We start from the raw sequence: 16,995 nt of genomic DNA on the forward strand, positions 1-16,995 counted from the left end.
AAAACTGGTCACTGAGGTTGCATTTCCCTCCCAAGAAAGCTGCGCACTTCCGTGTAACACGGAACCCAAACTGGCTGCGTGCGCCATCATGCATACATTTATTTTGCCCCCCACACCAAACGCGATCACGACACGCAGGTTAAAATATCAAAACAAACTCTGAACCAATGACATTAATTTGGGGACAGGTCGAAAAGCATTAAACATGTATGGCAATTTCGCTAGCTAGCTTGCACTTGCTAGCTAATTTGTCCTATTTAGATAGCTTGCTGTTGCTTACTAATTTGTCCTGGGATATAAACATTGAGTTGTTATTTTACCTGAAATGCACAAGGTCCTATTCTCCGACAATTAATCCACACATAAAACGGTCAAACAAATTGTTCCAGTCATCTCTCCTCCTTCCAGGCTTTTTCATCTAAGAACTTATATGGTGATTGGCATCTAAACCTTCATAGTATTTCACATACGACGACCGGCAACAAAGTTAGTCTTTCAATCACCCACGTGTGTATAACCAATGAGGAGATGGCACGTGGGTACCTGATTCTAGAAACCAATGAGGAGATGAGAGAGGCTGGACTTGCAGCGCGATCTGCGTCAGAAATAGAAATGACTTCTATTTTAGCCCTTGGCAACGCAGACGCTCGTTGACGCACGCGAGCAGTGTGGATGCAATAATTGAATAACATAGATTCCTACATTTATTTTGCGACGTGGGCGGTGTAGTCAGGGCATTCGTGCCATCATTGACTGCTACCTCCTAGATACTTCAATGTTTGTCCTGCAGCAGATTCAATCTTGAATAAAAAATGTAAATAAATAATAATAATAATAGCCACTGATTTCCTTGATTGTATGACTGGTCATTCAATGTTATTATCTGTAGTTTATATTCTTTACATCCAAGGGGAATTAATATTGTCCCAATGAAACCTGTTGCTTTAAGATTCAACTTGGTTGTGTGGGTAGCCCTCTTTCTCAATGGCAAGGCCTAGTTTCTAAGAAAAGCCTGAACTTTAGCTTCCTCTTCCAGGCACACCCCTCCATCCCTCACCCTGCAGTCACACCACGACTCCTGGAGCAGATCCTTCCGCTGCAGAGCAACAGGGAAGTGACCCCAGGGTATGGTATGAGAGGTGGGGGAGACACCAATAACAATGCAGTCCGCAATCACTGGAGATATAGGAATAGTGAGTAAACTTGCAAGCAATAAGTAAAATCCCACCTCTTCCACCAACAAAACATTTTGTTTATTAAAGCAAAATGCTCCAGTGACTGGCTGCAGGGTCTTTATAGAACTACAAGTGGGATTTCATCACACTCCTTATGTACCCATCTTTTCAGATTGAGACTCTAGTTCCCTCACTCCAGGTCAACTCATACTGATCTCAGACCAGTTATAAAAAAGGGACCGGGACACTGGGTCACTCCAGGTCAACTTGTACCGATCTCAGGCCAGTTAAAGGGGACCGGGACACCAGATCACTCCAGGTCAACTCGTACTGATCTCAGGCCAGTTAAAGGGGACCGGGACACAGGGTTACTATGACGAGGGAGTGGTTCATCTACACAAACAGCAGGAGTTCCATCACTGTGTTCATCCAAGCCCAAATCTGGACTATATGGACTCACCTTGTCGAGTTTGGACTCCAACTCTCCAACATCCCCTTCCACCTCCTCTATAGTGGCCCTGTGAGGAGAAAAACAGCATTACAGTTACTCTACTTGTAGTATGGGGGGGGGCTTCATTTCAACTGATAACAGTCAACAATTTATTTTAAAGGATACAAGGGAAAATGGACGGTTGGATACTCTGCTTTGCACTGGAAGGTGAGTCATTCAACTGAAATGAAATCCACGTGATGTTGGTGCTGTGTGTAGGTTGACGCAGAAAGGAAGCAAAAAGCGGAGGGAAAAGGGAACACACCCCACGAGGGGCCAGATTGAGAGATGACACATTGGGTAATGCCATGGGCCTAAATCTGGCACTTTGTTCCAACTAAAACGTGGCAAAGCACATTTTGGTCTTCCCAGGAACAACACCCTTGGAGCAGCAGCAAGCCACTGGAGAGGAAGAGGAAACTGGAATAACAATTTCAAGAAGTCACTTTAGAACAGAGGTCACCAACCTTTTTGAATCGAGATCACGGAGTCAAAATGACAGCCATGTTTTTTTCCCATGACAAAAAAATATATATATATATATATTTTTTTTTAAAGACTATGCAACATTAACCAATTAAAAACAGTTCTGTAGTAATGAGGTTTGTGCAGGTGGGGGCAGTAGGGGCAAAACAGCACCGCATATTGGTTTTGCTTGAATTGCCCTGCCAATGCTTTGTTGTTCTTCACAGCACTGATAATAGATCAGTTGTATTACATGTGAGGCACAGCTCAGTGAGCATACATTTATAAATATTTTTTATTTTTATGGCTCTGGGCTGAGTGAGCCTGCATCTGATGGTCAGTCTCAGCGGAGGGAGAGAGCAGCAGACTAAGGGTCCACCTCTCAAAACTCACTCCGCTCTCTAGTTCCTCTGCCGACACAAAAGGAACACAGTCTTCCAGCTGATGGAAAAACTCAAGTCGCACCACATTAATTCTGCCTCATGCACAAAATCATGTTACTCCTACGACCAGAGAAAGTGACATATTCTTTGATAAAAGCAAGCCGCTAATAACAAAGCAAGCTTATCGATAAACCTTTGTAGTCATTCATTACAGCTGCAGTGCTGGTTGTAGCGTGAGTGGAAGTAGGAGAACATGCGTTTTATGACTTAGAAAAAAAGAAGTATTGAACAGAAAGTAGGGCTGTCCAACAGAAACATCTTAATCTACCGAGAGTCGTCTGTTCTTTCGACCAATTGATTTTCCCATAGACACATCCTGTGTGTTTTAATCAACTACATGCACTGAGCTTGTCAGATGTTAAGCGCACTGTTTAAAATAAATTACACACACAAATGACTAGAGGGTGTCCGACCGCAATTGATTTGATTGTGCAAACGGGATCAGACTTGCTACGCTGTGTTAAAAAAAATTATAGCACGTGTGATTAGCATTCGTTGTCGCTCTCGCCTCCCTGCTGCAGCAACAGTGCTAATCACGCTGTCCGTGTTAATGGCGCTCCAACATAATTACAGGCATTTCTGACTGAAAGGTTCTATAACCGAAATCCCTCATTTGTTTAGGAAAAACATTCCCTCAACCCTTGCTCGCTTTGCGTGACACATGGACGTGACCAGCAGGGCCTGCCCTATAGCAGCATAACGTAACGGATGCAGACGACGTGACAAATACATTCGAAAAACGGGGGAATGTTTGGTTGCTCAGGAGGTAAAGGGAAAGTCAGATGTGTGGAATAAATTTGACTAGTTGTGGAAAATACTGGAGATAAAGAAAAAGAAGTTAAGGAGCAAGTGCTGTGTGCTGTTAGATTACAATGTAATTACTCTGACCGTTTGGAACAATGTAAAAAAATAAAAATAATTATAAGCGTACCAGAGAGTTGGTTGGAATTAATTTTTCGGAAAAGCCTTTGTTACAGAAAATGCTAAAACAGTCTCACGAATTCGAAACGGTTTATTTATTGTTTTACGCTAAATATTCAATGGTTGCTTTGATGTTTTATAACTAAAATGCTTGATTGCATTACAAATCATGAATGACTTGCATGTCGTGTGATGACGAACGAATAGATGATTCAGTAACCTATAATAAAGCATTGAAACACACAGATATAAGTTAGCTACGGTATGAAGACTAAACAGGATGCAGTCTTAGGCATACAGCTCAATAGTGGTTGTACAAGACTACTATACATAGCCTAGTAATGATGATATTACTTATTATAATGATGATTACAATAACAATGGTAATAACAATAAGGAGATCAAGGAAAATAGGTTATTATTTTCTGACCATTTAGAACAGTGTAAACAGTAAAATTATATAAGTAATACCAGAGAGGATGTTCTAAAGACGAAGACCTTTATTATTACAGCAAAGATTTTTAAAAACAGAAGAACTTGTGAAATGGTTTATCCGTGTGGTTCCATGTGAAGCTTGGTGCTCACTGAATCACAAGCAGGATCCGGCTCATTTATATATGGATGATTTCTAAAACCAGGGCTGTTCTGCACCACATGTGTCACTGGCTTTATCAAGTGCATCGAGGACGTCGTCCCCAGAGTGACTGTACGTACATACCCCAACCAGAAGCCATGGATTACAGGCAACATTCGCACTGAGCTAAAGGATAGAGCTGCCGCTTTCAAGATGCGGGACTCCAACCCGGAAGCTTACAAGAAATCCTGCTATGCCCTGCGACGAACCATCAAACAGGCAAAGCCTCAATACAGGACAAAGATTGAATCGCACTACACCGGCTACGACGCTTGTCTTATGTGGCAGGGCTTGCAAACTATTACAGACTACAAAGGGAATCACAGCCGCGAGTTGCCCAGTGAAACGAGCCTACCAGATGTGCTAAATCACGTATATACTCGCTCCGAGACAAGCAACACTGAGGCATGCATGAGAGCATCAGCTGTTCCGGACGACTGTGTGATCACGCTCTCCGTAGCCGACGTGAGTAAGACCTTTAAACAGGTCAACATACACAAAGCTGCGGGGCCAGATGGATTACCAGGACGTGTGCACCGGGCTTGTGCTGACCAACTGGCAGATGTCTTCACTGATATTTTCAACATGTTCATGATTGAGTCTGTAATACCAACATGTTTCAAGCAGACCACCATAGTCCCTGTGCCCAAGAAGCCAAAGGCAACCTGCCTAAATGACAACAGACCCGTAGCACTCACATCCGTAGCCATGAAATGCTTTGAAAGGCTGGTAATGGCTCACATCAACACCCTTATCCCAGAAACCCTGGACCCACTCCAATTTGCATATCGCCCAAACAGATCCACAGATGACGCAATCTCTATTGCACTCCACACTGCCCTTTCCCACCTGGACAAAAGGAACACTTATGTGGGTATGCTCTTCATGGACTACAGCTCAGCGTTCAACACTATATAGTTACCTTCAAATCTCATCACTAAGCTAAGGATCCTGGGACTAAACACCTCCCTCTGCAACTGGATCCTGAACATCCTGACAGGCCACCCCCAGGTGGTGAGGGTAAGTAGCAACATCTGCCACGCTGATCCTCAACACTGGAGCCCCCCAGGGGTGCATGCTCAGTCCCCTCCTGTACACACTGTTCACCCATGACTGCATGGCCAGGCACGACTCCAACACCATCATTAAGTTTGCAGACGACACAACAGTGGTAGGCCTGATCACTGACAACGACGAGACAGCCTAGAGGGAGGAGGTCAGAATAACAACCTATCCCTCAACGTAGCCAAGACTAAGGAGATGATTGTGGACTACATGAAAAGGAGCACCGAGCAAACCCACATTCTCATCGACGGGGCTGTAGGTGGAGCAGGTTGAGAGCTTCATGTTCCTTGGTGTCCACATCACCAACAAACTAGAATGGTCCAAACACACCAAGACAGTCGTGAAGAGGGCACGATAAAGCCTATACCCCCTCAGGAAACTAAAAAGATTTGGCATGGGTCCTGAGATCCTCAAAAGGTTCTACAGCTGCAACATCGAGAGCATCCTGAATGGTTGCATCACTGCCTGGTACAGCAATTGCTCTGCCTCCGACCGCAAGGCACTACAGAGGGTAGTACTGACAGCCCAGTACATCACTGGGGCTAAGCTTCCTGCCATCCAGGACCTCTGGATGGCAGAGGTCCTGGATGGCATTATCAAAGATCCCAGTCACAGACTGTTCTCTCTACTACCGCATGGCAAGCGGTACCAGAGTGCCAAGTCTAGGACAAAAAGACTTCTCAACAGTTTTTACCCCCCAAGCCTTAAGACTCCTGAACAGGTGATCAAATGGCCACCCGGACTATTTGTGTTGTGTGCCTCCCCCCACCCAACCCCTCTTTTTACACTGCTGCTACTACTCTCCGTTTATCATATATGCATAGTCACTAACTGTACATACTACCTCAATTGGGCCGACCAACCAGAGCTCCCGCACATTGGCTAACCGGGCTATCTGCATTGTGTCCCACCCGCCAACCCCTCTTTTACGCTACTGCTACTCTCTGTTCACTCTCTGTCGGGGGCGGCAGGTAGCCTAGTTGTTAGAGCAATGGACTAGCAACCGACAGGTTGCAAGATCGAATCCCTGAGATTGCAAGCTGTCAAAGTAAAAATCTGTCATTCTGCCCCTGAACAAGGCAGTTAACCCACTAGGCTGTCATTTAAGAACAAATTCTTATTTTCAATGACTTGCCTAGTTAAAAGGTCAAATAAAAAAACAAATATATTAACCACGTCTAAATACTACCTCAAATCAGCGTCTGTATGTAGCCTGTCTTTGTACTGTTGTTTTATTTCTTTACTTACCTATTGTTCACCTAATACATTTTTTGCACTATTGGTTAGAGCCTGTAAGTTAGCATTTCACTGTAAGGTATTCAGCGCACGTGACAAATAAACTTTTATTTAACAGTTAGGCTGTTGATTATAGACCTAATTAAGTTGTCTCTCTCTCCCAACACCAACAAGCTGGGTAACTTTACTATTATGCACATAGCATCATGGTTAAAGAAAAGATGGAAGCATCTACCACCAACAGAACGAGACTAATAATTAAAATTTAAAAGAAAATAAGAACGCAAGGCTGGTCTTTGTTTTTTTCAGAAATGTTTGGCAATCGACTAGGAATGCCTTGGAGACTGACCAATTGGTGATCACTGATTCAGAATCTCAATTCGACTGAGAACTTTGAGCCCTTATGTGAACATATATCGGACGGGTTAGTGAAAAGTATTTGAGACCATTGCCACTGAACACTAATAAAACCTTCTGGCACATTGGCTTGTGATGTTAGCACTGTTTCCTCGTCATATCTACATTTGATCAAAGAGTAGAATGGAAGACCAATACAGTACAGGCATAGCTCTTTGAATACGCTGTGCCCTTAACGACTTTCTGTACCCTCCATGTCCGTCTCCCACACTATACTTGCATCTGTCCTGTTAAATCAATAAAATACGTAACCCAGACATTCTGCAATCCAGCTAAATATTAGGGCTGGGAATTGCCAGGGACCTACGATACGATCACGATTCATAGGTGCCAATAGGATAGGTATTGCGATTCTATGGTGATTTTATTGCAATTCGATGTTCCAAATACCGGCGTTTTGGTGCAGGTACAGCAAACTAGCTCAATAATCATATCCCGATATTAAACTGTATTGATCCCCCTCACGCCTAAATATCAATTATGTAGGTGTATACTATTTCAATTAGGCACAAACAGTGCCAAATACAGAGCATTCATAAGGTATTCAGACCCCTCAACTTTTTCCACATTTTGTAACAATAGAGCCTTATTCTGAAATTGATTAAAATTGTCCCCCCCCCCTCTCAATCTACAAACAATACCCCATAATGACCAAGCAAAAATGGGATTTGAAATTTTTAGCAATTTTTAGTATGAAAATGAATTGACGTACCTGCATATGCAATGCATACATAAATGTTTACACATTTCTAAAAGTGTGTATGCATGTCTAAAAACCTGTTTTCACTGTTATTACGGGGTATTGTGTGTAGATTGATGAAAACAAAATATATTTCAGAATGACGCTGTAATGTAACAAAAATGTGGAGAAAGTCAAGGGGTCTGAATACTTTCTGAATACACTGTAAATGAATGAGTGCAGAGTTAGTCTGGGATATTCCTCCGCACTGCAAACACATACTGCAGTGAAAGCTTATCTCGTTTCCTCCAAACATTCCCTAGCGTCGTTCCTCATCGGGATAACGGGCCACCGATAAGGATCAGCGAGTCTGAATAAGCGCGTGGTAGTGGCGATTGGGAAAGTTGGAATGATCCCCTTTGGGTTTGATGCGATGTCATTGGGGTTGAATGGTGCATCCGGCGTAATCAAATGAAGACAGCGTAGCGGAGGGGGTGGGGGGGCCATCCAAAACCCCTACAGCTGTTTCTATGACTGCCACGTCCCGCCACAGCATCTGGCAGCGGAGTGTGAATAACAAAATGAAAACATGTTGCCGTCGATTCCTAGAGCAGTGAGAAGATGTTTTTCCCAAGATCATCCCAATTCAGCCCTTAGAGACTACTACGTCCGTCTGTCCTTGTCTGTGTGTATGGGAGATGTGCAGACATACGGCTTTCCCTTAATACTAAGTTGTCAGAATGGAGTCAAAGAAATGGTTTGGCTACTGGCATAACATGGAGCTGAACAATTTATCAACACACCTACACCGAACTAACAAACAATAGGGAGTAGTAAAAGCCTATTTACAGACACCACGCATCCTCACAGTCTGACAGCAGTCCAAATGAGAACTGTTCAATCAGGAGCTTTCTGAAGCCAAAAGAGCTATGACTCGAGCCACCTAGTATATTTCAGACAAGAAGCCAAGTCATACCATAGGCCACATTCCTTTGTTTCACAATTCCGCTGGGCAGTTCTAGGTTGATATGAGCTGCCACTGATTACTACTTGCAATGTGCAATATAGACACGTCAAAGACAATAATGGTAGACTGCACACTCCAGCTGCTGAAGCAGTTGATTCCACCCCAACTGCACAAAATACCACTTACTTTGCATTGGATAATCCCCCCCCCCACCTTCAGTTAAAAAAAAATGAAATAGATTGGGACTAAATGAAATAAACAAATGGATTCAACCGCTTAAAATGATCCCTGTGCTCTCCACAATAACAGAGCACTGTTAAATCAAAATGGCTGTGTCTGGGTGGCCACAGACAAATGCCATTTCATTGATTTATCATTCATAATAAAAAAGGTTCAACTGGATGACTATGCCTCCTGGAAAATATCAATGGACGATGACTAGGGTATAAATCACAAATGTAACATTGCGATGACAACACGAACTCAACTATCAATATCCAACCTGATTCAACGTTAAAAGGACAGACTTAAAAAAGGTTAGGCCCAACTTCAAATCCCCCTGGGAATAACGTAGCACAAGGGCTAAGTAGTCTGGTAATTAATGGAGGCTAGTTCTGTTCAATTCCTCTGAACAATCCCAATAGCTCCTATCAAACCCAAATCTAAATTAATTGGCCCACTTTCCTGCTCTCTATAGCCAAGAGAAAATGAATGTTTTCTTTTAATATGAAACTGTGCCTCGGGGGAGAACTGGTGAAAGTGCTGAGGAGTGATTCCGGCAAACAAAATGTAGAACGTAGCCTCAGTCACAGCCTGGGAGCGAGTCCATTGTATGTCTGTATAATGAGCAGAGAGCAAGAGTCACACTAATGAGGGAAGTTCCGAGACAAAGGCAGCGCTTTAGACCAGGAATTCACAGACACATCAAAAGCTATAAATAAAACAGGCCCAGCTATCAGTACTGCTAAATACCACAAATGCTATCGCTAACGTGGCTGCCGGTACCACTAACGTTGCCGCCGCAACCACTACCACTAACGTTGCTACCACTACCACTAATGTTGCTACCACTACCACTAATGTCGCAACCACTACCACTAACGTTGCCGCCGCAACCACTAACGTTGCTGCCGCTACCACTAACGTTGCTGCCACTACCACTAACGTTGCCGCCGCTACCACTAACGTTGCTGCCACTACCACTACCACTAATGTTGCTGCCACTACCACTAATGTTGCTGCCACTACCACTAATGTTGCTGCCACTACCACTAATGTTGCTGCCACTACCACTAATGTTGCTGCCACTACCACTAATGTTGCTGCCACTACCACTAACGTTGCTGCCACTACCACTACCACTAATGTTGCTGCCACTACCACTAATGTTGCTGCCACTACCACTAATGTTGCTGCCACTACCACTACCACTAATGTTGCTGCCACTACCACTAATGTTGCTGCCACTACCACTACCACTAATGTTGCTGCCACTACCACTACCACTAATGTTGCTGCCACTACCACTAATGTTGCTGCCACTACCACTAATGTTGCTGCCACTACCACTAATGTTGCTGCCACTACCACTACCACTAACGTTGCTGCCACTACCACTAACGTTGCTGCCACTACCACTAATGTTGCTGCCACTACCACTAATTTGCTGCCACTACCACTAATGTTGCTGCCACTACCACTATAATGTTGCTGCCACTACCACTAATGTTGCTGCCACTACCACTAATGTTGCTGCCACTACCACTAATTTGCTGCCACTACCACTAATGTTGCTGCCACTACCACTAATGTTGCTGCCACTACCACTAATGTTGCTGCCACTACCACTAATGTTGCTGGCACTACCACTAATGTTGCTGGCACTACCACTAATGTTGCTGGCACTACCACTACCACTAACGTTGCCGCCGCAACCACTACCACTAAGGTGGCTGCCACTACCACTAATGTTGCTGCCACTACCACTAATGTTGCTACCACGACCACTAATGTTGCTACCACGACCACTAATGTTGCTACCACGACCACTAATGTTGCTGCCACGACCACTAATGTTGCTGGCACTACCACTAATGTTGCTGGCACTACCACTAATGTTGCTGCCACTACCACTAATGTTGCTGGCACTACCACTAATGTTGCTGGCACTACCACTAATGTTGCTGCCACTACCACTAATGTTGCTGGCACGACCACTAATGTTGCTGGCACGACCACTAATGTTGCTACCACTACCACTAACGTTGCTGCCACTACCACTAATGTTGCTACCACTACCACTAACGTTGCTGCCACTACCACTAACGTTGCTGCCACTACCACTAATGTTGCTGCCACTACCACTAATGTTGCTACCACGACCACTAATGTTGCTGGCACTACCACTAATGTTGCTGGCACTACCACTAATGTTGCTGGCACTACCACTAATGTTGCTGCCACTACCACTAATGTTGCTGCCACTACCACTAATGTTGCTGTCACTACCACTAATGTTGCTGGCACTACCACGACCACTAATGTTGCTGTCACTACCACTAATGTTGCTGTCACTACCACTAATGTTGCTGTCACTACCACTAATGTTGCTGCCACTACCACTAATGTTATTGCCACTACCATTAATTATTATTATTATTATTATTATTATGTTGCTGTCACTACCACTAATGTTGCTGCCACGACCACTAATGTTGCTGCCACTACCACTAATGTTGCTGGCACTACCACTAACGTTGCTGCCACTACCACTACCACTAATGTTGCTGCCACTACCACTAATGTTGCTGGCACTACCACTAACGTTGCTGCCACTACCACGACCACTAATGTTGCTGTCACTACCACGACCACTAATGTTGCTGCCACTACCACTAATGTTGCTGTCACTACCACTAATGTTGCTGGCACTACCACTAATGTTGCTGCCACTACCACTAATGTTATTATTATTATTATTATTATTATGTTGCTGTCACTACCACTAATGTTGCTGCCACGACCACTAATGTTGCTGCCACGACCACTAATGTTGCTGGCACTACCACTAATGTTGCTGGCACTACCACTAACGTTGCTGGCACTACCACTAACGTTGCTGGCACTACCACTAACGTTGCTGCCACTACCACGACCACTAATGTTGCTGTCACTACCACGACCACTAATGTTGCTGTCACTACCACGACCACTAAAGTTGCTGTCACTACCACGACCACTAATGTTGCTGTCACTACCACGACCACTAATGTTGCTGCCACTACCACTAATGTTGCTGCCACTACCACTAATGTTGCTGTCACTACCACTAATGTTGCTGGCGCTACCACTACCACTAACGTTGCCACTACCACTAATGTTGCTGCCACTGCCACTACCACTAATGTTGCTGCCACTGCCACTACCACTAATGTTGCTGCCACTACCACTAATGTTGCTGCCACTACCACTAATGTTGCTGCCACTACCACTACCACTAATGTTGCTGGCACTACCACTACCACTAACGTTGCTGCCGCTACCACTAATGTTGCTGTCACTACCACTAATGTTGCTGCCACTACCACTAATGTTGCTGCCACTACCACTAATGTTGCTGCCACTACCACTAATGTTGCAACCACTACCACTAATGTTACTACCACTACCACTAATGTTGCTGCCACTACCACTAATGTTGCTGGCACTACCACTACCACTAATGTTGCTGCCACTACCACTAATGTTGCTGCCACTACCACTAATGTTGCTGCCACTACCACTACCACTAATGTTGCTGCCACTACCACTACCACTAATGTTGCTGCCACTACCACTAATGTTGCTGCCACTACCACTAATGTTGCTGCCACTACCACTAATGTTGCTGCCACTACCACTAATGTTGCAACCACTACCACTAATGTTGCTGGCACTACCACTACCACTAATGTTGCTGCCACTACCACTAATGTTGCTGGCGCTACCACTAATGTTGCTGGCACTACCACTACCACTAATGTTGCTGCCACTACCACTAATGTTGCTGCCACTACCACTAATGTTGCTGCCACTACCACTACCACTAATGTTGCTGTCACTACCACTACCACTAATGTTGCTGTCACTACCACTAATGTTGCTGTCACTACCACGACCACTAATGTTGCTGGCACTACCTACCACGACCACTAATGTTGCTGGCGCTACCACTACCACTAATGTTGCTGCCACTACCACTACCACTAATGTTGCTGGCACTACCACTAATGTTGCTGGCTGCCACTACCACTAATGTTGCTGCCACTACCACTAATGTTGCAACCACTACCACTAATGTTGCTGGCACTACCACTAATGTTGCTGGCGCTACCACTAATGTTGCTGGCAACCACTACCACTAATGTTGCTGCCACTACCACTAATGTTGCTGCCACTACCACTAATGTTGCTGGCACTACCACTAATGTTGCTGCCACTACCACTAATGTTGCTGCCACTACCACTAATGTTGCTGCCACTACCCACTACCACTAATGTTGCTGCCACTACCACTAATGTTGCTGCCACTACCACTAATGTTGCTGCCACTACCACTAATGTTGCTGCCACTACCACTACCACTAATGTTGCTGGCACTACCACTAATGTTGCTGCCACTACCACTAATGTTGCTGCCACTACCACTAATGTTGCTGCCACTACCACTAATGTTGCAACCACTACCACTAATGTTGCTGGCACTACCACTACCACTAATGTTGCTGCCACTACCACTAATGTTGCTGGCGCTACCACTAATGTTGCTGGCACTACCACTACCACTAATGTTGCTGCCACTACCACTAATGTTGCTGCCACTACCACTACCACTAATGTTGCTGTCACTACCACTAATGTTGCTGTCACTACCACTAATGTTGCTGTCACTACCACGACCACTAATGTTGCTGGCGCTACCACTAATGTTGCTGGCGCTACCACTAATGTTGCTGGCGCTACCACTAATGTTGCTGGCGCTACCACTAATGTTGCTGGCGCTACCACTAATGTTGCTGGCGCTACCACTAATGTTGCTGCCACTACCACTAATGTTGCTGGCACTACCACTAATGTTGCTGGCACTACCACTAATGTTGCTGGCACTACCACTAATGTTGCTGGCACTACCACTAATGTTGCTGCCACTACCACTAATGTTGCTGGCGCTACCACTAATGTTGCTGGCGCTACCACTAATGTTGCTGTCACTACCACTAATGTTGCTGGCACTACCACTAATGTTGCTGCCACTACCACTAATGTTGCTATTATTATTATGCTGCCATACCATTAATGTTGCTGCCACTACCACTAATGTTGCTGCCACTACCACTAATGTTGCTGCCACTACCACTAATGTTGCTGCCACTACCACTAATGTTGCTGCCACTACCACTAATGTTGCTGGCGCTACCACTAATGTTGCTGGCGCTACCACTACCACAAATGTTGCTGGCGCTACCACTAATGTTGCTGGCACTACCACTAATGTTGCTGGCACTACCACTAATGTTGCTGGCACTACCACTAATGTTGCTGGCACTACCACTAATGTTGCTGGCACTACCACTAATGTTGCTGCCAGGTCATCTGATGCAGCCATGCTGGTTAAGTATGCCTTTAATTCTAAATAAATCACTGACAGTGTCACCAGCAAAACACCCACACACCATCTCCTCCATGCTTCACGGTGGGAACCACAAGAGGAGATCATCTGTTCACCTACTCTGCATCTCACAAAGACACAGCAGTTGGAACCAAAAATCTCAAATTTGGACTCATCAGACCAAAAAAACCTACACTCAATTCCTCCGATGTCAACAATTACAGACCAGTATCCCTTCTTTCTTTTCTCTCCAAAACTCTTGAACGTGCCGTCCTTGGCCAGCTCTCCCGCTATCTCTCTCTGAATGACCTTCTTGATCCAAATCAGTCAGGTTTCAAGACTAGTCATTCAACGGAGACTGCTCTCCTCTGTATCACGGAGGCGCTCCGCACTGCTAAAGTTAACTCTCTCTCCTCTGCTCTCATCCTTCTAGATCTATCGGCTGCCTTAGATACTGTGAACCATCAGATCCTCCTCTCCACCCTCTCCGAGTTGGGCATCTCCGGCGCGGCCCACGCTTGGATTGCGTCCTACCTGACAGGTCGCTCCTACCAGGTGGCGTGGCGAGAATCTGTCTCCTCACCACGCGCTCTCACCACTGGTGTCCCCCAGGGCTCTGTTCTAGGCCCTCTCCTATTCTCGCTATACACCAAGTCACTTGGCTCTGTCATAACCTCACATGGTCTCTCCTATCATTGCTATGCAGACGACACACAATTAATCTTCTCCTTTCCCCCTTCTGATGACCAGGTGGCGAATCGCATCTCTGCATGTCTGGCAGACATATCAGTGTGGATGACGGATCACCACCTCAAGCTGAACCTCGGCAAGACGGAGCTGCTCTTCCTCCCGGGGAAGGACTGCCCGTTCCATGATCTCGCCATCACGGTTGACAACTCCATTGTGTCCTCCTCCCAAAGCGCTAAGAACCTTGGCGTGATCCTGGACAACACCCTGTCTTTCTCAACCAACATCAAGGCGGTGGCCCGTTCCTGTAGGTTCATGCTCTACAACATCCGTAGAGTACGACCCTGCCTCACACAGGAAGTGGCGCAGGTCCTAATCCAGGCACTTGTCATCTCCCATCTGGATTACTGCAACTCGCTGTTGGCTGGGCTCCCTGCCTGTGCCATTAAACCCCTTCAACTCATCCAGAACGCCGCAGCCCGTCTGGTGTTCAACCTTCCCAAGTTCTCTCACGTCACACCGCTCCTCCGTTCTCTCCACTGGCTTCCAGTTGAAACTCGCATCCGCTACAAGACGATGGTGCTTGCCTACGGAGCTGTGAGGGGAACGGCACCTCAGTACCTCCAGGCTCTGATCAGGCCCTACACCCAAACAAGGGCACTGCGTTCATCCACCTCTGGCCTGCTCGCCTCCCTACCACTGAGGAAGTACAGCTCCCGCTCAGCCCAGTCAAAACTGTTCGCTGCTCTGGCCCCCCAATGGTGGAACAAACTCCCTCACGACGCCAGGACAGCGGAGTCAATCACCACCTTCCGGAGACACCTGAAACCCCACCTCTTTAAGGAATACCTAGGATAGGATAAGTAATCCCTCTCACCCCCCCCTCTTTAAGATTTAGATGCACTATTGTAAAGTAACTGTTCCACTGGATGTCATAAGGTGAATGCACCAATTTGTAAGTCGCTCTGGATAAGAGCGTCTGCTAAATGACTTAAATGTAAAATGTAAATGTAATGCAAAGGACAGATTTCCACCAGTCTAATGCCCATTACTTGTGTTTCTTGGCCCAAGCAAGTCTCTTCTTATTGGTGTCCTTTGGTAGTGGTTTCTTTGCAGCAATTAGACCATGAAGGCCTATTCACACAGTCTCCTCTGAACAGCTGATGTTGAGATGTGTCTGTTACTTGAACTCTGTGAAGCATTTATTTAGGCTGCAATCTGAGGTGCAGTTAACTCTAATGAACGTATCCTCTGTAATAGGGGTTACTGATGGTTTTTGCAAATGCACTTGAAGAAACTTTCAAAGTTCTTGACACTTTCTGCATCGACTGAACTTCATGTCTTAAAGTAATGATGGACTGTCGTTTCTCTTTGCTGAGTTGAGCTTTTCTCAGGAAAATATTATGGACCATCTTCTGTATACCACCCCTACCGTGTCACAACACAACTGGTTGGCTTAAATGCATTAAGAAGGAATGAAATTCCAGAAATTAACTTTTAACAAGGCACACCAGTTAATTGAAATGCATTCCATGTGACTACTTCATGAAACTGGGGTTGAGAGAATGCCAAGAGCGTGCAAAGCTGTAATCAAGGCAAAGGGTGGCTAATTTGAATAATCTAAAATATATTTTGATTCCTTTAAAAACTTTTTGGGTTGGTTGCTACATGATTCCATAGGTCTTATTTCTTAGTTTGTCTTCACTATTATTCTACAACGTAGAAAATAGTAAAAAGAAAATGTGGAAATTGAGCAAGATGAGGAGACTAGACTGCTTGTAGTAACCCTGGATTGTAAACTGTCAAAACATATTGATACAACAGTAAGATGGGGAGAAGTCTGTCCATAATAAAGCATTGCTCTGCATTCTGAACACGATCAACAAGTCAGGTCCTACAGCCTGAGATTGACTTCATCCCCACCTGTATTTATGAGAGGTCTTGAGATGTTGAATGCACCGAGCTGTCTGTTTGAACTACTGGCACACAGTTCTGACACCCCATAAGAGCTCTCTTCACAGTCCAAGTCCAGAACAGACTATGGGAGGCGCACAGTACTACATATACCCATGATTATGGAACTCTATTCCACAGATGCAAGCAGTAGAATCAGATTTTTTAAACAAAAATACACCTTATGGAAAAGGGAATGTGAAGCACACAAACATA

General features: G+C 45.1%; 1 protein-coding gene across 7 annotated transcripts in view; it reads right to left on the minus strand.

Moving 5' to 3' along the window:
* The window catches only part of LOC123996920 (arf-GAP with coiled-coil, ANK repeat and PH domain-containing protein 2-like), a 72,900-nt gene that overhangs the window by 48,848 nt on the left and 7,057 nt on the right, over positions 1 to 16,995 (minus strand). For all 7 annotated transcript variants that reach the window (XM_046300776.1, XM_046300770.1, XM_046300762.1 and 4 more), the window contains exon 2: positions 1,636 to 1,693. In XM_046300776.1, the coding sequence (XP_046156732.1) occupies positions 1,636 to 1,693 (58 nt within the window). The remainder of the gene's footprint in view (positions 1 to 1,635; positions 1,694 to 16,995) is intronic.

This window comes from Oncorhynchus gorbuscha, linkage group LG02 (assembly GCF_021184085.1).
Source record: "Oncorhynchus gorbuscha isolate QuinsamMale2020 ecotype Even-year linkage group LG02, OgorEven_v1.0, whole genome shotgun sequence".
Taxonomy (NCBI): Eukaryota; Metazoa; Chordata; class Actinopteri; order Salmoniformes; family Salmonidae; genus Oncorhynchus; species Oncorhynchus gorbuscha.